General features: G+C 38.0%; 1 protein-coding gene across 1 annotated transcript in view; it reads left to right on the top strand.

Annotated features, from left to right (window-relative positions):
• The first annotated feature begins 1,892 nt into the window (after window positions 1-1,892).
• The window catches only part of tox (thymocyte selection-associated high mobility group box), a 68,862-nt gene continuing 47,031 nt past the window's right edge, over window positions 1,893-23,723 (top strand). Inside the window, 1 exon segment of the mRNA XM_048163027.1 lies at window positions 1,893-2,393. Within this exon segment, the coding sequence (XP_048018984.1) occupies window positions 2,295-2,393 (99 nt within the window). The 5' untranslated portion in view covers window positions 1,893-2,294.

Raw genomic sequence — 23,723 nt, 5'->3', positions numbered from 1 at the left:
ATGCTGACATGACTTTGACCACAAAAAAGCGAGCTGTTGTGTGCACTAGCATTCAACGTTCAACGGCCTGTATCCAAACAGAACCAGAGCAGACTTTCTTTTACTGTGGCTTTTGATGCAGAAAGGCCACAGTAATAATACATTCTGCTTTGGTACATTCCAAAAACATCATACCAACAGCAGCACTGTGTATCTCTATCATCATCAACCTCACCATCATCATCATAATCATCTTTGAGAAATGATGAATAATGCCAATTTCTCCAATGTAATTGACAAGAAATAGGACCACCTGCACCTCCTTCATTTCCATTTGTCTGAGGAAACATGGGCTACTCATTTCCCACCGAAAAACATTATGCTCTGTCATAGATGGCATTGTTTTTGTGTTTCTCTCATGCTTTGATATAGTTCCCAAACAAATGAAAGAGAGAAAAAAATGACAGTCAGTCAGTCAGACAGACAGACAAAGATAGATAGATAGATAGATAGATAGATAGATAGATAGATAGATAGATAGATAGATAGATAGATAGATATGAAATATCATGTAGCTAGATCCCCCCCATCCCACCCCCGAAATAGCCTTTTTTTTTCTTTTTTTTTTCATGTGGTGCAATTTTGCAACATGACCCAGCACACAATGTCTCAAAGAATGCATATCTTGAATTCTAAGAGCAAAAGTAGAATCCGGAATAGCTCAAGCCCATCTTATGCCTGCGCACAGAGCTGCTTAATAGACTGTGTGCTGAGGTCTGGAGCGAGTATAGTGAAGCCTGTCAGCTTTCTATTTTAATTCTGTAAAAGCAGCTTTGGTTTCAGCTGCTATAAAATGACTATTTCTTAAGATTTCCTGCCATTTGAGATTATTTCTGCTGATTATTGGAGCAAATGATTTCAGAAACTGTTATTGATAGTCTCTGTTTTCAATCACTATAGTTTATGCATATAAAATAAACATAATATTCCTAAACAGCAGTCACATTTACACAGTCAGTTAATGTTTTGCTTGGTTATTAAGGAAGAATCAACTGCTACATCTATCATAAAAAGCGATATAAAAGAACAACAACAACAAAAACGTTAGAAAATTGGACAAGCAGTGAAAGACCGAAAGGTTTATCATTTATGGCCAGTGTTGGTTACTTATACTGTTTACAAATGAGATAATTAAAATTTGAATTAGTAACCTAATCTTTTAAAAAGTTTTCACTTTTAAAAACATATTCCACCTAATTTATTTATGTTCTCTGACAGATAGTGAGCTTCCAGGCCAGAGTTTGTGTGAGGTGCAGAGTAGAGGAGCAGCGACTGGGGAGGGGAAAATGAAAAACCAGGAGTGGAGGTTTATATGTCGGTAGATGAAGGGATGGATATCTTAACATACACAATTCCAGTTTCCAGTTTCCTTTATTTAGGATTGCCACTGCTATTAGTAAACTGTAGAAAACTGTGTTTTCAACCACCTCATATGAGTGTCAACACATTAAAACAGTTAATAGTGATTAATTGGATGATTCCATAACTTTTAAGAACTGCAGAAAGCAGGTTTTGGAGTTTAATTTAATTGTGAATTTGAATTTATTTAAGATAGACTGTTTTATTATAACTTATTTTAAATAATTTAAGTCATTGTGTTCACCTTTGGAAGTTAGTTGAGGTCACATAATGGACGCAGGCCCACAGATTGGACTACTGCTGTAGACCAATTCACCATAATATATTCTAATGAGGCGAAAGACAGCCCTGTCAAAAAATATGTTCGTTTTGAAGAGCAATAGCCTACTGGCTAACACAGCTAAACGGAATCTTCCGTCACCATATGTTCAGACAGTATCATACGCAAAGTGATGCAAATCCTGAAGCAGGAGCGCACATCGCAGCGCCCCCTGTGGCCGCTCAGCGGTACAGCCGCGTGTCTTGCGAGTCTTTTGTGTGTGAACATTGGCAAAGCGCTCGCTTCTCTCCATAGAGCAGTTACTCTGAGCCACAGCTGCACCAAGAAGATACACATCTCTACTCACAGCAGTCAACACAGACTCACCAGATGCTCTTGTTCTCTTCAAACCTGAGCACTTTTTTCCGCTTTATCTCTCTATTGTAAGACGACTGAGGTAAAGGTTCATATAAAAGTTTTTGAGAAAACCGCGGAACGGATGTGAGGCGCAATAGAGAGCCTCTTTCAGTCTTCAGTTTGCACCTTCTTCTCTTATTTGCGTTGCGATTTTTGTGTAAGCGAGGAACACGTTTTCTAGTGGGAAAGGCAATAGGGGCCGGTTGATGATTTTACTGAAATGGACGTGAGATTTTATCCACAACCTCCACCACCATCAGCAACAGATCCTTCCCGACTGGGACAGTCACACTATTCGGACTCTCCGTACTGCAATAAGGTAAAGCTTCATTTCATGATGCTTGATCTTCATGAACGTGTTTTGTTTTGAGTTTTGCCTGGCTGAACTTGAATGACGACTGTTGAGGACTTGTTCAAAGTTACTTCACCCGACTGTCACAGTGAGAAAGTAGGAGCGATTGAGCGCGAGACCAAAAATGTTTCCAAACCTGATGACTTTGTTTATTCTTTCATTATTATTGTTGTTTCTTTTTTTCTTCTTCTTCTTAATATAAACGTTCTTATATTTAACTGTTAAATACGTACATCAGCATTTTCACGTGCCTTTTTACGTCGCGAACTTAAAAAGCGCCTCTACGGGTTGTCATAGAGACCGCGCGCGGAGTGTAAATAATTATGCAAATAAATAATTAGATGCCACAATTTAAGTTGGTAGCTAGAAGTAGGGCTCGCTTACTCAAAAACACCTGCTCTTCATCACAGCCCCTAACTCATGGGCATCAACAAACTGTCCTTTACTTAAACATGCACAAACAACAGATAGTAACCATATGTATGTGTATGTTTATGAATGCTGTTCACATCATATTTGTGTTTTATACTTTGTACCTATGGCATTAATATATCCTTCAAGTTCCCTGAGGAACAACAGAGATATGTGGGGTTTGTATTCCTCTATTTCTCCTAATGATGGTGCTGTTACTGTGTGTGTAGTGCATGTGCGCAGGATAAAGAGAGATGGGGTAGAGAGAGAGAGAGAGAGAGAGAGAGAGTGTGTGTGTGTGTGTGTGTGTGTGTGTGTGTGTGTGTGTGAATGAGGAGGGGGTAGGGTTACTGTGGGGTGATAGAGTGGGGGTTGGGGTTGTATTATTCCTTTCAATGCTTCTTGATTCACTGCCATAGGTCTCATATCCATGTCTAAGTGCAGTCACATACACAGTGAAATGTTTTATGGATTAATCACATTTTTAGTGACAGACCTTATTTTAAAAAATCCTTGAAAGCACAATTTCATTGCATTGTTTCAGTGATTCATTTGTTAGATGTAATTTTGATGTGAAGCAGTAAATTGTTAATATCTTTGCTGAGTTTATAAAACCAGGGAAGAGAGGTTGGCGGGGGTAGGGAGGAAAGGAAGAGGGAGGGAGGGAGGGAGGGAGGGAAGGAGGGGAAGGGCTTTCAGATATAATCTATATAGTGTAATTTTACTGCAGAGGCAAGTCAGCCTATATCAACTCCACTCGAGATTTTTCATCTTAGCAATTCAGAAAGAGAGGGAGGAGGGGAGCTGGAGTTAGACGAGTGAGAAAGAGAGAGGGGGTGGTGGTGGTGGTGGTTGTGGGGGGACACAGCAGAGCAAACAAGTGAGATTGTGACAGTGGTGTGTGGTATCTCCAGAACAAATAGACAGAAATTGATGGTATGTGGCTAAACGGGGGTCACGGTGCCAGGGGGACTGATTCAGTCTGTGCACATAGACCCCCTTCTGATTACCTTCCTCCCTACCTGCTCTGCTCAGATCCCAGAAGACTGCGGTCCACACTCTTTCTGTTTGATGTGGACAGAAAGATATAAAAACAAGCACTGTATCTTTATTCATATGCTATGGATTGTAGTTCCGAGCCTTAGAGACATATGCTGGTTTGAAAGCGTTTAGTTGCAGTGCACTTTGTTGTGGATTTTCTGCAGTTCAGCAAAACGTGTAAATGCAGGAAAGTCTGTGTTTGTCTAGCGCAATGGTTTTTTTGTGCAATGAAAGGTACAAGTTTGGAGCCTGAAGTTATTGCTGCGGGGATAAAAAAATATGAAGCAACTGTCTGAACTTTAATGCTCCACACTTCCTGGTCTGTACATTTTGGTTCTTATCGCCCTGTGCTTACCATGCTACCTGCTCGGGCATTTTGTGTTTCCCCTGTTTCCCAAGCAAATAAATGCAAAAGCAATTAAATCTGAATTTGAAGACCTGGTATGTAGAACTCTTTGAATCTGAATCTGCACCTCTGATGTGTGCTTTACATGAGTGCTGCTGTTAAGGAAGTCAAGAGTGGTCTTGAGGGGTACTCTGGAGAGAGAGAGAGAGAGTGTGGCACCATGATTGGATTACAGTCTGTTTGGGATTATGAAAACCGGCAGAGATGCAGCCCCTGACCATTAATGGCCAACAAAACTACTCTGCTGAAACCGACCTATATCAAAGTGAATGATTTATTTCATGCCTAATGACTTTCAGCTGGTGCTCAAGTCGCTGCATTAATGGAGTTTGCAGGCTCGAAGTTATTACAGCCAATGAGATAATGCAAGCAAGCTGTTAACACTACGTATGACTCATTGTCTTGTAAGTCTGTCGTTGATGTGGTTTTAAAGATGGCGAGAGCTCATACGCTTCCAAATTTCACAGGTTTTGCTTGTTTACGGTCTGCAATCTTGTGTGCTGTCAGGTGATGGGATAGCAGAATTGGGCTGGAGTCATTTTGTACCTACAAGGTTTGAATGATGTAAAAAATAAGTTGTCAATAAAATAAATAATGATTGGGGTAACATTTTACTACAAAGTACAATTTTCAGACTTTCTACTTCAAAATTTGACATTTAATTTAATGTGTTACTTTCTTTGTAATTATGTGTGCATTGTGCTAGCAGTTTCTCAGTGAACATTGTTTAAAAGTAAATCCTACATCATTTTTTAATTCAATGTATTACTTGCTGTTTCTTTGTAATTATTTGTGAATTTTACTAGCAATTTCTTAGTGAACATTGTTTAAAAGTAAATCCTACATCGTTTTTTTTCCAGTGTATGAGTGATTTAGGCTGATACAAGAGGATTTAATTGCCTGTGCATTTAAAGAAACAGCAAATAACATAGAGTTTGTGAGAAAGCAGGCCTGTGTTTTTTTAATGATGCACATTTTTTATACCTAGCAAACAGAGAGCTTTTTTTATTAGGTCAATGACGTGACGGGTCATTTTTTTGTCCAAAGACCTTAATAATAATAAAAAACAAAGATATGACATCCAAAGTATGTAAGGTAGTACAACTTGATCTCTTTTATTGAATCAAAAAGGTTTTATTTTAAAAATTTGTCAAAAGGTAATTCGGTTTAACCGTCCATAGGCAAATACAGCCATTTCGGTTGTGATTAAAATATCTTAAAATACATGTATATGTTTTTTATTCTGGTATTAAATGGTATTAAAATTATGTGTAGAAGTCGTTGCTTTGTTATGAGAAAGAATGTCCGGAAAAATGAATTTCATTGATGTCATTCGGAGTAATCAATATAAAGGGACCATTTTGGATCATGTGGTCAATGTTATGTGACAGGATATGACAACATTCAGACACCTGCAAAGGTGTTGTACAGCAAAGTAACTCACTCTCTCTTAACTATTTGAAAAATTAACGTTTTCCCTTGCTCATACGCATGTCCCAAAATATCAGGTCATTCGGTACAACCGCTATAAAACATGGAAAATGTTGTAATATTATTGTATAATATGATTTTAAAAACTATCTAGCTAGCTAGCTAGATATCAGCCTGTTAGCATTGTTCGAAAATATCGTCATTCAGTATAACCAAAAGTGTCATTCGGTAAAACCGAAATTTTGGTTAAACCGAATGACTTTTTTGATGACAAATCTTATAATAAATGACAAAGCAGTGTTAACTGATTATAAAAAAAAAAACACATAATCTCATTGTTAACACTTAATAAAACTTCAAAATGAATGATATCTCCCGTTATATTTTTTGACACTTTTAAAAACCTTATTTGTCAATGACCCATTATTATTTTGAATTTCGTCTCAAGACAGACACCTATGAACATCTGTCAGTTGAAAACCTACACAGAATTACAGTTATGGACTATATTTTCCTGAATCTTCTGTCTATGTTTTTTAAGTCTTAGTACATTCCAAATGTGATTCCTGCTCTTAAGGAGATTACATTAAAAACGGATGAGAAATTAGATATCTCAAATATGTATTGCTGCCATGGGCCGTGCTCTGCAATATAAAGTCTGCTGTGTGCGTGTCTTAGCCACAGGCATTTTCAATTAAGTAGAAATTACTGAGATCTTTGGTGGTCCTGGATGTCAGAGGGTCCCAGGATGTCGACCCTGACATTATACGTTGTCTTTTGTGTTTGTTAGTCAAGAGCAGTACTCAAACCCCACTCTAAAACTGACCAGCCCCCCCCCACCCCACCCCACACTCCAGCTGCAATGATCATTACACGCATGTGCATTTTTAACAAAAGGAACTAACGGACTTATCATCTGAGCACTGAAAGTGGAAGCTGATTTGTCTCAGAGAGAAGGAGAGAGGAGCTATAGCTCTGGTAATCTCTGTTTACCAGGTCACTGCTTCTCAGAAAGAGTGATGTGATGACAGGGTGAGACTGAGTGGGCATTTCATTCGTGCCCCCCTCCTGCCTCGGCCTTTACAGCACTGATCAAACCACACTCCTAAATGTGAGAGGAAATCAATGCGTGCAGCAGTCTGTTTGTATTTGATGTTGTATCGTTCACATGATGTCATATGGTAAGTGGTTTGCTGTACAAAAATCCGAAATCTTTATTGTTCTTGGCTCACATCGAAGCATATAAATATAAATCATGCGGCACTTTCCATGAATGTGGTTCTCTTTGGTTTTGTTACAAGATCTATTAGATATGTTTGGCAAACTAACCTGTCAATTTGACATCGCATCAAAAGTATAGTTTTAAACACATGAAATTCTGTCTTATTCCTCCATTAAAGGTCTTGAATTAATTTATCTTTATTCATTTATTCATTTATTTCTTTTTTAAAATGTTTAATTTTCATTGCTTTATTATTAAATCTCACAAATCTGGTTTTAAACTCCAACCCCCGGTTCCACAGACAAGGCTTAAGGCGTTTGCACACTGAGTCCGAAATTTTCGCTTTGCGTTTTTTTCGTATTCGTAATCCTAAAAATTCGTCATGCAGAGTCCGATGCATATTAATGAATGCGTTGCAAAAAAAAAAAAAAAATCGCAAAACAATACAAAATGAAGTCTTCAAGCAGTGAGCACGATTTAGTTGTCCTCTCTCTCCTTAAAAAGAGGAAATATTGGGTCCATCCAATTTCGCGAATACATAGAGAGAAATGAGAGTTTCACCTCATCGAGGAGCTGCGTGATTATCCCGAGCATTTCAAAGTTTACTTCAGGAAGTCAGTGGCTCAGTTTGATGCTTTGCTACTGGCACAATCTGTCTTTGTATTCCGCACGTTGTTTGTCATTCAGTGCTGCTGTTTTGTGCTGTAGGCAACGTGGATCAACTTGTCAGATGGCATTCGGGATTTTTGCGTTCGCGTACGGTGGCTCTGAATTGTCAAAACGTCTCTCAAAATGCGTGCCATGGATGCGAAAAACGCAGAAAATCGAACCTGATTCGAATATTTTTTTTACGCACGAAAGTTTCGGAGGCAGTGTGCAAACCTGATTGACATAACGTGAGGTCGAATTTATTTTTTAATGTGCGAAAATTTCTCATGCGAATTTCGGACTCAGTGTGCAAAGGCCTTTAAGCTAGTCCTGGACAAAAATGCATGGTTGAGCGGTTTTAACTGAAAGCAACTGACATATCTTAAAGGTGCCCTAGATTCAAAAATTGAATTTACCTTGGCATAGTTAAATAACAAGAGTTCAGTACATGGAAAAGACATACAGTGAGTCTCAAACTCCATTGTTTCCTCCTTCTTATATAAATCTCATTTGTTTAAACGACCTCCGAAGAACAGGTGAATCTCAACATAACACCGACTGTTACGTAACAGTCGGGGTGTACGCCCCAATATTTGCATAATGCCAGCCCATGTTCCCAACATTATGAAAGGGATTACACAAGGCTAGCCAGTTAACGTCTGAAGCTGCACACAGCCGAATCATCAGACTAGGTAAGCAAGAACAACAGCGAAAAATGGCAGATGGAGCAATAATAACTGATAAGCATGATATTTTTACTGATATTTGTAAATTGTCTTTCTAAATGTTTCGTTAGCATGTTGCTAATGTACTGTTATATGAGGTTAAAGTTACCATCGTTTCTTACTGTATTCACGGAGACAAGAGCCGTCGCTATTTTCATTTTTTAAACACTTGCAGTCTGTATAATGCATAAACACAACTTCATTCTTTATAAATCTCTCCAATAGTGTAGCATTAGCCGTTAGCCACAGAGGACAGCCCTTAAATTCACTCAGAATAAAACTTTAACATCAAAATAAATACTTTACTCACATAATTCGAAGCATGCATGCAGCATGCATGACGAACATCTTGTAAAGATCCATTTGAGGGTTATATTAGCTGTGTGAACTTTGTAAATGCGCTGTAATATAGTCGACAGCTCGTGTGGCAGGGAGCACGCGATTTAAGGGGGCGGCGCCGAGTGTAAATCAGTGCATTGTTAATGATGCCCCAAAATAGGCAGTTAAAAAAATTAATAAAAAAAATCTATGGGGTATTTTGAGCTGAAACTTCACAGACACATTCAGGAGACACATTAGACTTATATTACATCTTGTGAAAAAGCATTCTTGGGCACCTTTAAAATAAGTCAATACCATTGTTTTGTCTCAAGATGCACACCAGTCTTTTTTTCTAGGGATGCACGATATATCGGCCACCATTCATTTTTGATTTTACTCTTATCGGCCCAATAAGAAAATTTGGCCGATATATTAAAGCCGATAAATAATGGATTATTTCCTTCAGCTGAGACCCTTCAGATGTGCACTGTTCACCATGATGGTTTGGAAGTCACTTTAAAAAGGAAAATATAGTTAAGTGCAACATGTGCAGCACAAGTCTGTCATATAGGCTTCATAAAATTATAATGAGGAAAATTATAATAACATTATTGTTTTGTTTTGAAATGTTGTCTTTGTAACAAGACTCTCAAAGATTATATATAAATTTGGATTTAGATTTATCGGCCAATATATTGGTTATCGGCTTTCAAATATAAAGAATTATAGGTATCGGCCAAAATTTTCATATTGGTGCATCCCTATTTTTTTCTAAGGCATGTTTTAAAAGCTACTTAAATGTCCTTATTGAACTAAGTCCTAATCCTGGCTTAATCTAAGCCCTGTCTGTGAAACCAGACCCAAATGTTGTTAACATGGTTGCAAACATCACAAACCTCATTTGAAATGCACAGTAAATAAAAAAGTTCATAATATTTAATTTGTTGATCAACATTTTCTAAAAGATAAGCACGTCCTTTAACTGATCATTTGTTAAAAAAAGAGTTTCAGACCCTATTTGCGAAAGTGCCATGTATTGTTATGAAATATGAAAGTTTTAGAATATGAAAGCCTGTTACAGTTTTGCTGAATTATTAAAATTAATGTGGATGTCAGTGTGCATAAACAGGTGTCAGTGATTAGGGCTTTAACACCTCCATGTTTGAATCGTTTTGAAAGCATTGTACAGTAACTCCAAAAATGGCTTGCTCACCCCCTTTAAACAAAGATGTCCTTCCGCTGATGGATATCTGGGAGTTTTTCCTATGTCAACAGCATATGTCAACATTACACCGGCTGGCCACACATGGGTGGATTGTCATAAATGTGAGATGTTTACATAGGCTGTGATCTTTGTTCATGTTGTGCCTAGGTCAAGCTCCAAGCACAACAGCACAAAGAAGAGCTGCGTGTCATTGATGTGACTTTGTTTTCTTGATGCTTTTCCATGCGATGACATCTCCTCACCAAACTACACTTGTCAGATATCTTTGCAAGTGATTGACACTTTTTGATGTGTTAGAATAGTCTGCAGTAGTCACCACAGTGCCCTGTGAGTACAGACATACCATTTAATATTACTAGTAACTTCTTACCGTTATCATTGCAGCAGATGCTAAACCAATTGTCAGTTAATAAACTAAAATGTACATTTGCTGAAAGAAGAGATCCAATTATAATCTCGTCTCCACAATATCAATATATTCTCATTTAAGGTGAACTTAATTGCATCCAAATTTGGTCTTGCTGGTAACAAAAGCCATTACTGTTTGAGTTCCTGTTCAGTGGCTAGCTGGCACGGTTCACTGGCTACTGTCAAAAAGGATTTGCTTCTGATTGACAGCCTCACTGGAATGTGAATGGAGTTTTTAATTGCATATCATGTGTGCATATCTAAAGAGACAAGCTCTGTGGCTCGGGCTACTGTTCATTACGACTCTACAGGTCAACTATATATCTATATAAAGATAAACACAAACACAAACACACACTCATTATATAAGACCGTGGCATGTGAGCTTGTTTCTTCTCACTTTTTTCTTTCATTATGGATTATGTTTGTTTGCTTAGATTTTACGGACATCTCCACATAGAATTTTCCCGTATGTGGAAATTAAATACATAATATACTGTCTAAACACGCACACAGATCACCATTTTATTTGCACACCATAAATGACGCTCTCTGTCAGCGACTGTGCTATCATGAAATTTCTTTTGGATACATGACATGACTGATCCTGCCAAGCTCCAAAAAAATAAATAAATAACAATATAAAAGTATTATTAATAAAAAAAAAAGTATTATCATATGACTTGGGTGCTATGTCATTTGATAGCTTTGTGAGGAACAGACTAAAAGTGAAGTTGTTATTCATAGAAAATCTTCCCTTCCTCTTCATTCTTTTTATTCAAACTTTTGGTTACAAATTTAACCACGTTTACCAGTAAACTTTACTTTATTCTCTTTTTTTCCATTTAAAGGTTTACATGGGTATTTCAATTCTATAAAATTATTGTTGGCCTGAAGATTTTCACTGTTACTGTTGATTCAGGGGTTTACAAATTAGAGTTCGGGGATGCAAAGTTGGCCTCAAGTATATATATATATATATATATATATATATATATATATATATATATATATATATATATATATATATATTTATTTTAGCTTTGGTACATTGACTATAAAACAAATATTTAATATTGTTTATATCACACTTCAAATCAAATTAAGTATATAGCTGCCTTCAAATTTTAGGAAGGGGGTCCAAATTATATCTGGGGGTCCTTGGCATTAAAATTTTGAAAACCCTTGGTCCATAAAGTTTTTTTGTTTTGTTTTGTTTTGTTTTTTTGTCACAGGCTACATATTTTTTTTCATACATATTTATGTTCTGTTTTCTCTTCCACAGTGAGGTGTACAGTGAAAAAAAAAAGTACTCGTTTGTTACTCTGTATCTGGAAAGAAAAAGTGTAATCAGTGCACCTCTAGTCCAGAATGATTGCCAGTCATGATCTCCAAGCCCACAAAAGTGTTGTTAATTATGCTGGAAGAATGATTATTGTTGTCATTGCTCGTTCCACAGACCCAGAGGGCCAAACCTGAAAAACAGAATCGAGGAATATAATGTGGTATCTGCAATCAGCCAAGGTGGTTTGGGAAATCTATCAGTGATGCTATTAAATGCAAAATGACAAAGAACAATCTGCATAAGTGGAGTATGTTGTAAAGAGGTGAAAAGAGCTTGTCGTAGTCAGTCAGAGGAGACCTGTGCTGAAGTGCTAAGGCATCACTTTGTGTCTGGGGATGAAAAGAGGGAATTTTGCTAGCTTGGTATGTTCCATTTTTGTCTTTGTCAATGTAGAAAATGCAAGGCCATAAACACGAGCATTCCTGTGAGAAAGACTGCATTTTCTGGCCTTGAATTTTAGTGACATGTTTACGTCGTCCGTGTCTGTGTTTACGATGCTGGTCGTCAGTCCCAGTTCAGCACTCTCCAATCTTTGAGTCCGCCTTGCGTGTAATTCAAACAAATGTGACATAGCGCTGCAGCCATGTTTGTTACAAAATAAGATTATTTTCTCAATATAATTAGCTTTTATCTCAGCTAGCATATCAGCCAGTGTAGTGTGATGCAGAAAATGCCAAAAGATCAACTCATTAAGTAGCTGAACATAATGATCATAAAATCTGGACATGTGTTCTCTTTATTTTGGCTGGGGGAATGTTTTTTTTTTTTTGGGCTGCCATGCGCGTCGAGAAAATTCTGGCACAAATCTGTGATTGCGATTCATTGGAGGCATCTAATTTTTTTGGTCCGCTTTGCCCAATGACAGTCTACATATGAATAGCTGATTAGGCTCCCGGTTTGAGGAAACATCCAAACAGATGGCTCTGTGAAAACCAATCCAGAATAGCTTAATTGTTTAGTTTAATCTCACTATGAAACATATTGCAATCATTTTCACATAAAGACTTTTTATTTTTTTTCGCAGAATGTAATGAAAGTTATGGTGCGGATCCAGGATTTTTGGAGCAGCCTGAAAATATCCCAAACATCCTCTTTTGCCATCAGTATAATTGCTAATATCTTCATAAGACTCTCACCATAATAATTCATATTCCGTTGTTTGTGGTGTTTGAGTGCTTGTCATCAGCACACGAGGCGTATACAGCTCACAACTGTAACCCTCCGTTTGTTTAATTCACAAACTTTTCTCGATAATATTTTATGGCATTTGCACGGTTTCAATGAGTCCGGCATCTGTTAAATACACGTTTGTTTGTTTGTTTGTTTGCATGCTTTGAGTGTTATTGTGGCCACAACAATAGTTCCAGCCTCTCCATTGTGTGGTGCTGTTGCGTGGAGGGACTTCCAGCAACACGTCAGGACTGATACGTGCACGGCAGCTTTGTGAAGGAGCACACCGTGGCCTTTGTGGGCCCATCTGTAGGTGAACTAATGGCCTGTTGTGTTTCCCCTCATTCAGTTCAGTCTTTGGTGTTTAAGTGGCACCTGTCAGCCTTTTGATGCCTGGCCCTCTGTTCTCCTGCGATCAGGAAGGACACGTTGTGAGTTCCTGATCGCTGTCTTGTGACAAGTGTGAGATCGTGTTTCAGCAGCACTAGAACAGGTGGGCCCCACACCTTTCTCCTCTGGAACATAATCATCAAAATGGACTCCACGCTCTGAGGCTTATCATTAGCTGTAATCAAAACCTATAAGAGCAAAAAGTAGGGTGGTGCGCAAAACATCAATATTGCACTCATCGTGATGTGGTTTCAGGATGATGAGAGCATTCTGATGCCTTGTTTTATATTATTAAATAGAACTGATGCACACCACCATTCAAACGTTTGGGGTTAGTACAATTGTTGAGGAAGAATCTAATACTTTTATTCAGCAAGGATGCAATTGGTCGAACGTGACGGTAAAGACTACATTATTACAGAAAAGTTCTAATAAATGCTGTTCTTTTGAACTTTCTATTCATCAAAGAATCCTGGAAAAAAAAGTGTCACGGTTTCCACAAACTGTTTTCAAAATTGATGAGAAGAAGAAATATTTCTTAAGCACCAAATCCAGCATATTTCAATAACTTTTGAAGGATCATGTGACACTGAAGACTGGAGTTTGATGCTGAAAATACAGCTTTGCCGTCACAGGAATTTAAATTAAATTAGATTTTTTCACAATATTACTGCTGTACTGTATTTTTGATTAATATATGCAGCCTTGGTCAGCATAAGAGATTTCTTTTAAAGACATTAAAATAGTTTTGTCGGCGCCGATAGCCTTGTGGGCAATGCGCTGATATAGCGCTTTGGGCGACCCGAGTTCGAGTCCTGGCTCATGGACCTTTCCTGATCCCGTCCCCCTCTCTCTCTCCCACTTTGCTTCCTGTCCTATCATAAGAAAGGCAAAAATAAATCTATTATATATATATATATATATATATATATATATATATATATATATATAAACATTAAAATAAACTTACTGACCCCAAAATCTTGAAAGGTAATGGATGTAATTATTTAGAAAATCTACAGCAATTTCTGAAATTCATAAACATGTGGGCTCTGAATGTTGGCTGTTTTGAGAGGGATAGATGGATGGGCTAGGGTGGAAGAAAACTTCATTTCCCAGAATGCATTGCTTATGTTGAATTTCTCTGAATTGCATTTAAGTAAATCCCTCTTCCTGCTTTCAAAAACCATTGATACATGCTTTTTATTTTCAAATGTAAAAAGTTAGCTTTATGATGTACATGAAAGTCTTTTGGACGTTTCCTCTGCATATAAAATTTAAGAGCAAGAAGAAAAAGATGTTTTTAACAAACATGTCTTTTTAATTTTTATTTTTTTGTCTTCACTGCAAGCAGCTGTGTTTGAGGTCAAAATCGACCCAAAATAACAGACTTAAAGTTATAATTGCACGCTTGACTTTCAGAGAAACTCCCCTCCGTGCTTGTTCATGGTCTGGTGAAAAGCTTTGAAGCAAGTCATTTACCCAAGTTATTATTTGAGGGGTTGAGGCTGATCGATGTTCCATATTTTGGGTGTTTACACATTCAGGCTTTTAGAGGACACACTCAGCCAACTCAACTCGATTCATGAGCCTAAAATTAGGCATGAAAATATGCGTTACTCTGACTGCAGCGCACAAGAGAGCAATTAATTTTAGTGCGGCAAGTGCGTACGCCGTTCATAAGCAAAAGAGAAGGTAATTCAAAGAGACTTAAACCTTATCAGGACAGCTACAAGTGAAATGGAAATGAAAGGCGGTGGACAGAGAAAACAAGGAGCTCATTTCAACAGGAAACCAGCAGAAAGTCATACTCAATTTTGTTTTGTATTAGTCATACCTTCTTCGCGGTTTCCCGCTGAAAGGATAGAAAATGGAGTCAAAAATGGTTCCAAACCCATTTGTTTTATAGAAGCACTTTGAAAAGTTTTGCGGTTGAGGCTAGCATTAGATTAGTTGGGATATGAGACTGTCTGTCATCAAAACAGCCTTTCACCCACTACCATTATTTTAAACACTAAACATTAAAATTTAAGCTTTAAAGTCATTTCAAACATTCATTTCCGCATAGCTTTCAATTGAAAGAGCGTCTTCTGGTCCTGATTTAGTAAAATATGATTCTCGCTGCGCAAGACAAAAGGCACAGTGTATTAAAATCTGTCCGGAAGGGCACGTTTCTAGCCTGTTCTGGATAAGAGTGCAAATGAGTCTGTCATCACAAATATTACACCCGATCTATAAAACAATTCATGAATTTTTGAAGCCCCTGGGCATTCAGTTTCATACCTTCCCTGTTCGTGGAAATGCAAATCAGTATTACACAGGTGTTATATGTGTTTTAAAAGATGGAAATAGTTCCTTTGTCATTTTAATAACAAGTTTTTTTTTTTTTTAAACCTTGTGATTCAAACGGTTGAGGCTTATAAGTCGAACCACAAAAAGCATCCCTGTTTCAGTACCTCTGAGTCTGATAGTGTTGGACACACTGTTTTTGCTCTCTGCAAACAAGGCCCTGAAGAGAGAGATAAAGAGAGAGTGAGAGAGATATGCACACACACACACACACACACACACACACACATTCAAATATATGACCCCAGTGTAAATGAGGAACAGCTGCACCATTGTAATTAAACATGGGCAAAGAAAACTACACAAACAAATGAACCTCACAGCCGTAGGTCCTGAGGCACATTAAGGGGAGAGAGAGAGAGAGTCACAAAGCTTCCTACAGGTGGTTAAAACACAAAATTGCTTCTTGGAAGACAAATGAAGCACCCTTTAAATTTGTCAGATAGGAAGTTAATGCTTTTAGTGCTGTTAACGGAGATGAGGCAACCACATTCGCATTTGACACGTTTCACTGGGTGGAAACTCACAATGCTCAGCTGTAGTTAGATTAAGCCAAATATTATTTTAAAACATCATCAGGCTAATATGATGTTATAATGAACATTATACAAGGATAAATAGCAATCAAAGTGTTTCCACTTAGTTTTAAGTGGTGTTATTTGTAATTAACTGATTATTAAATATAAATAAGATTAAAGAGATAGTTCTGCAAAGAAATGAATCTGTTTTTAATTATTTTCTCATGTTGTTCCAAACCTGTCACTGTTGTTGTTATTATTATGTTTTTTTCAGTGGAAAATGAAAGTGGAAATTTTGTAAGGTTTAGTTTAAAGTGACCACAACTGTCAAGTTTCAAAAAGGAAAGAAGAAAAAAAAAAAAGCATTGAAGCTCCATTTGACTATATATATGTATGTATTTATGTGTGTGTGTGTGTGTGTGTTCTGAACCAATACGATAAATTTATGTAAGAAACAGACCAAAATCATACTGCAGATCTAGCCCCCCCCCCATTGACCACCATAGTATTTTTTTTCCCTACTATGTTAGGTAGTAAATGGGGGGCGAAATCTGCTTGGTTACTGACATTCTTCCAAATATCTTCCTTTGTGTTCAGCAGAACAAAGAAATTTATACAGGTTTGTAACAACTTGAGGGTGAGTAAGGGGCCGTTCACACAGAACACGTTTTTCCTTTCCAATGCACTACTTTTCCATTGTTTTTCTATGGAAACACGCGCTAGACGGACGTACAAAACCGTTGCGCTCACGTCTTGCTTCTTTTGCGGCGTCTCGCGCGTGACGTGGCGTTCTAAAAACGCAGCGCTCAAGTTAAAATCAGTTCAACTTTAAAAAAATGTGTCTCGAGACCATGCGGTTTTCCCCGTTCCACTGCCCGTGTCTCCCGGTTTTGTTTTTGTTCTGTGTGAACGAGCCCTAAATGATGACAGAATTTTCATTTTTGGGTGAACTATCCCTTTAAGTAAAAAAAAAAATCTGTTCTACTTGAAAGATGAAAATCACTTTAGCCATTGTTATGGTTGTGATTATAATGCATCAGCTATGAATATCATGTCAAATATTTTTTTAGTCTTTGTACCCTCATATGTGTAGCATCACTCTATTTGATTAATATCATTACACGTCATGAAACTTCAAAGTAAATTTGCAGCTTAGGTTCACCCGCAATCAATACCGTAATACGATAGAGATATTTTTGTCCTCTTAGCAAATATGCTGGCGATTTGCAGACTACAGTTCGAGAGATGAACTTCCAAGGCGCCATTATCCAAGTAAGAGAAGAATGAGACGTAAAGGCAGGTTTTGGCCTCAGGTTTACTCCTTAATCAATAGTTATGTTTTTTATGTAAACAAAACTACAATAGTGACGAACTGCAGTAGGTCGTGCTAATAGCGATGCAGGCGCAAGGCACATCTGAGGATGCCATGGAGACCCATTTGATCCTGATCAGGCTGAAACTCATTAGCCAGGCCAAATTTGTGCGATTGCCAAGGATGCCAAAATCTTGAACGAAACGGATCTTGTGGATGCTTGTCATGGCAACAGCATGTATCAATAAAGCAATCTTTATTTCCTGACAGGGAACGAGACCTGCATTCTAATGGAGGGGCTGTTATTGCGTCGTAGCTCGACACCGTGGCATAAAGGCTGCAGTCAAACTAGCTTTAGTTAACCCATACGTTTTGCTGTTAATGTATCAATACAGACAACCGGCTTAGATGATTGACACATAATGGGATGTTTGTGCCCTGTAGTGTCCGAGCTTGTTTTTCCGTGTATGTTTTTAGCAGCGGCTCATTGGTCAGGCCGCATTAATTCCTATGTGTTTTCCTAGCAGGAGAGGTAATGAACAGGAAGTGATTGTGGTCATGCGTCCAGATAAGAGAGCTTGTGTCCCAGCATCCCTGATGCTTATCACCCACCACACCAGGGCGGCAGCTGCAGAGGAAGTGCATAGCGCCATAGCAACAGCCCAAGAGAGGAGAATTCGCTGTAAAGCTCACAAAAATGTCTCAGGTTCAGCTCCGCACAAAACAGGGATGTGAAATCACCTGTTTGAAACATTTTCTCTGAGAGTATAAAAAAAAAAAAATATAACGAATATATAGTTCTGTCTCTAAATTCTGATGAGTCACATTCAAAGCTTGTTGTAAAATAACTATAAATGCAGATAATATTTTAATATGGCAAGTTATTATAGTGAAATATATTACATGATAAAAATGTTGTGATATATTACACATGTGTGTTATTGTTGAACACTGATGTCTTTTATCATATTTGCAGTTGCTGGCGTTTTATAAAAACAATAAGTAAGCCACTGATGAAAATCGGTGTAACCAATCTTTTTTTTTTTGTTATACAGTATTAAAGGGTTCACCCAAAAATGAAATTTCTGTCATTAATTACTCTAACTACCCTCATGTCGTTCCACAGCTATATGACCTTTGTCTTCGGAACACAAGATATTTTTGATAAAATCCGATGGCTCAGTGAGGCCTGCATTGCCAGCAAGATCATTTCATTTTTCAATGCCAAGAACGGTACTAAAAACATATTTAAAACAGTTCAATGGTTCAGCCTTAATATTATAAAGCGACGAGAATACTTTTTGTGCGCCAAAAAAACAAAATAGCAACTTTATTCAACAATATCTAGTGATGGACGATTTCAAAACACTGCTTCATGAAGCTTCGAAGCTTTACGAATCTTTTGTTTCGAATCAGTGGTTCGGATCGCGTATCAAACTGCCAGAGTCACGTGAACTATTGAAATTTCGAAACACTTATGACGTAATGAAGCCTCGTTTACTGAAATCAGGTGATTTTGGCACTCTGAACCACTGATTCGAAACAAAATATTCGTAAAGCTTTGAAGCTTCATGAAGCGGTGTTTTGAAATCGCCAATCACTAGATACTGTTGAATAGTCGTTATTTTGTTTTTTGTTTTTTTTCTGGCACACAAAAAATATTCTTGTCGTTTTATACATTAAGGTTGATCCACTGTAGTGACATGAACTGTTTTAAATATGTATTTAGTACCTCTCTGGGCATTAAAAAAGGAAATGATCTTGCTGGCAATGGAGGCCACACTGAGCCATCAGATTTTATCAACAAGATCTTAATTTGTGTTCCGAAGATGAACGAAGGTCTAACGGGTGTGGAACGACATGAGGGTGAGTAATTAATGACTGAATTTTTATTTTTAGGTGAACTAACCTTTTAAGTATTTTCTTTGTAAAAAACAGAAAATTGCACCATGTGGAGGGTTTCTAAAGAATAGCACCCAAAATTCACAGGTAAAATAACTTTTAAGGTATTGTTTATCACTCAGTTTGTCTTCCTATTGCTCAAACCTTAGAGAATAGTGCTAGCAATGCCAATGTCAAGTATTATTATTTTTATTATTGGTCTAAAAACATAAATGAAACAATTAAGCTATATTGGTTGATATCTACCTGTCAGACCTGGTACAATCACTGTAACACACTTTCTTTTGCGGCGTATTGCTTTATTGACACACACAAACAGAATACAATTGTACAGTGGTATGAATTCAAAGCCTGAGCCATAGATTGAATGGAACAAATGTGGAGGGGATGCTTGGGGGGCTTTTTTTTTTTCCCCAAGTATGTCCACTGCTGATAGCATTCCTGGTTTCTCGTGTCGTGGGCTGTAATAGGCCGGGCAGCGCTGGCGAAGTGAAGCACTGCTGTGCTGTTGACTGAAGCTGAGCTGAGGATGAGAACACAGTGGCCCATTGTACTGCGTTCAGATACAGAGCCTGATGTGTGAGTTCGGTCAGCTCCTGCTGGGAGCTTTTGTCAAGCGGAGTAGCCCGCTCAAGGGTGTCGCTTTTTCGCGCTAAATACGTACATTTCTGTGGGAGATTTGGGGAGGGGCCTGTTGTAATGAACATGGCCCTTTTGATTTGCCATCACTGCCCGCGACAAGCCGCACGTTGCCCCTCTGTCAGCGTAGTGTCAGGTTAAATGATGGATTAGCGGATTGATTTTCCTAGATATTCTGCTCAATTGTCTTTCGTGTTTTGCAAATTAGCAGGAAAATGACTGAACATGACTCTCTTTGTGGCTTTCCGTGTTTTCACCAGATGGCAAGAGCTCTGCTATTACAAAATTAAAAAAGGTGGACTTAAATTAATGTAAACAGCAGTTTATTAAGTTTTCATTTACTAGCTCTTGCAGTTGATAAAAATAGCTTGTTAATTGTGCCCAAATGTACCGAGTTACCTTCTCCATGTCAATCAGGTGTGACGAGGGCACTTCCTAATTTAGAGGAAGGTGGATTCATATTTTAATAAGCCACTGTGCATGGCATTCAGCCATGAGGTAAGAAAAAAGACGACCCAACATCTGAATTAATCGTGTTGGAGGTTAAATTCAATTTCACGTAATGGGACTTGGCACAGTTTTTTTTTCCTGCACAATAGCTGAAATTGCAGCCCTTTCAGCTGGCTGCTGGCAGCCGTCCACCCAGGTCATTCTGGCTCCTGCTTCTTGTTGTCTCTTTTTTTCTCCCCTCTGTATAAAGATACAGGCAGAAAAATGTTAATCCTTTCAGTGCATCGCACCTGTTGACATTTTTTGGGGTCTATCGGTTTTGCGATTAGCGTGATTTAATGTAGCTTACCTCCCTGCAACAAGGACGGCAAGAGAGTTCTTGGGGGTGGGGGCGGGTTGTGTCCATTTTCCTGATGCATCAGGACAAATTCTTTGAGTCTGTTGAAAGTGATTAGATTTCTCAAGGGTCCTTGTCTCAGAAACACTACCCTACATAAATTACTCATGCTCTTCTCTCATGGGCTTAGGGACCGGCTGCCAGCGCTGGAACACATCAGCCATTTGCCTGTTCAAAGGCTGATGAGGTAAATATATATTCATAGTATATACATAGTATATGTGTGTATGTTTCTTGAGCACCAAATAAACAGAATGATTTCTAAAGTATCATGTGACACTGAAGACTGATATGATTAATCGCACATCAATTTGGCTGAGAAATTACCCCCAAAAGATAAAGTCATTATTGTGTTAAAGGGTTAGTTCTCCCAAAAATGAAAATTCTGTCATTAATTACTCACTCTCATGTCGTTCCAAACCCTTAAGACCTTCGATCATCAAATTAAGATATTTTTGATGAAATCTGTGAGCCTTCTGGCCTCTGATAGACTGCAACACAATTGCCACATTCAAGGCCCAGAAAGGTAGTAAAGACCTCGTTAAAATTGTCCATGTGACTTAAGTGGTTCAGCATTAATTTTATGTAGCGACAAGAATACTTTTTGCTTGCAAAAAACAAAAAAAATAACAGCTTTATTCAACAATTTCTTCTCTTCCATTTCAGTCTCGTGCACAGTTGAGGTAGTAAACACAGTGCAGCACAATTCTGTGTTTTACAACAGAACACCGACTCAATATTGGCCGACACTGGTCATGTGAGCAGCACGACGCATGCGTGTGATGCTGACGCTGTAGCCGGCCAATACTGAGTCGGCGTTTGGATGTAGAACATGGAAGTGCTGCACTGTGTTTATTACTATCTTAAAATTAACACTTTAAATCGACTTAATATATATATAATTTTTTTACAGTATATATATATATATATATATATATATATATATATATATATATATATATATATATATATATATATATATATATATATAATGCCTGTTAAACTTTATACCGGGTCTTAAAGCAAAACTTTGGAGAACAATTTCAGTGCTCAATACTCACCATAACGTCTTGAAACTTGTGACGATGAATATCTGTATCTCTGCGTATACAGGATGTAGGACTGGTTCAGCCAAAACACAGATTTTTCACTTCGACTTGATAGATTGACTGAGCACTATTAAATATGTTCGGTGAATATACATTTTTAATTTTAAGTGAAGACATTAAGCTATAATTAGAACAATGCATCTTTTTGCATAAGGATAATTATTTGGGAGTCATTTATTGAGCCAATATGTAATTGTCAGTTTCCACAATTTTTTTAAATTACAATTTTTTACAGTGTATATATGTAGTGTATATAGACCTTATTTAGCCCCGCCCCTTTTCAGCGTTGCGCTCGTTGTCTTTTGACTTCCGGTTTGTATTTCCACAGCGATATTACATTTATGAATGAACTGCTCATTTTAAAATCTTCCCGATCTACTGACATTTGTTAAGACATCTGCTTTAAACATTACAATGCTCATGATAACTTTCATTAACTCTACAACAAGTAAATCCACTTAACCAACTAATTATTCTTTGACAGTGATGCCATAGAAATGTACAGAGCTAACGCAAAACGGAAGTTCAAAGACAGTTTTATAACGATGGCGGCGCGCTTGTTTCTCTGGTAAATAAGGTCTATACAGTGTATATATTGCCCATTAAGTGTGACTTAAGTGTCCAAAAGTGTATATATATATATACTCAATATAATGATGAAGAATGTCCACTACAACACCGTATGTGTTGTGTAACCCTCTGTGCTGGCGACAGTGGTCTCATGTGGTTGTTTGTGAGGGGTCACCATGTCATGCAGAAGGTTTCATGTCTTCAACTAGCTGTTCTGTGGTTGAAGTGTATTGTGGGACATTGGTGTAGACATATGTCGGACTGCATCCCAGACACCAAAAGTAGCACACACACACACACCACTCCTGTTGAGATAAAAATAACGTGACCTACCTTTCAGCTGCAAACATCCTCAAGTGAGCAGATACACTTAAACACTCTCCCACACAAGTTAAACACCGTTGACCCCGCACAGCTGCACCAAAATCTGCACCATTTATCAAAATACAGAAATGAAACAGACACCGAAGACAAACAAGGAGAATAAATGTTGTCTTTGGGCTTTCTGTGCTGGAAAACACTTGTTCAAACACCCTTATCAAACCAAATTTTCCCCTCAACCAATCGTAAAATAAAGCAATTAAGTGGTCGTGTCACCATCTATTGGTCTCCAGTGAAATATGCCTTCATTTACCTCTATTGGGATTCCTGAGGCAGTAAATTATGATACACTGTAATTTTGTCTCACTGTGAAAGGATATTTAACAAGCCACTGGCTGCTCACTCTGAAACTTAATCATTTTTATCCCCCGTCCCCCGACTTTTTTCAGGTCAGCTCTGTTTTAGATGAGATTCGGTCAGTGTTGAAGCATATCTAAGGACTCAGTTTAGGGGAAACAGATATTAAAGTTCACTAATGGTTTAATTTAAGCTAATTGCGCCAACAACAATGACCAAAAACCATGAGCCGCGAGAACCGATAAATCGCTTCACGGCAACAGTACTGGCCAGGGACATCAGGAGAAAAGGAGAAAAGCAATATGTCATCATTCATGAATCATTAAACCAATCAAGTCAAAATGTTTCCCAGAAACTCGGCTGTCGCTTTACAGACCGGACTGCAACGGCAAAGCTGCGTCATCGTGTTATTCCCCCTTATATAAATTGCCGTTCTTCACAGATCTATGTCAGGCCATTGTGAAGATAATTGTAACATAGGAGGCTGGTTTCACTCTCAGCGTGGGGCTTTCACCAATCAACTGATAGAAATGAATATGTGCATTACATCGCAATATATTCAGAAATAATTCCGCACAATGCCTTGGAGGCGAAGCGCAAAAAGGAAAAGCCCAACTTGGTTTCTCGGCT

Source organism: Megalobrama amblycephala, linkage group LG17 (assembly GCF_018812025.1).
Source record: "Megalobrama amblycephala isolate DHTTF-2021 linkage group LG17, ASM1881202v1, whole genome shotgun sequence".
Lineage (NCBI taxonomy): Eukaryota > Metazoa > Chordata > Actinopteri > Cypriniformes > Xenocyprididae > Megalobrama > Megalobrama amblycephala.
Note: the sequence above shows the minus strand (reverse complement) of the source record. Positions and strands in the feature narration are given on the sequence as shown.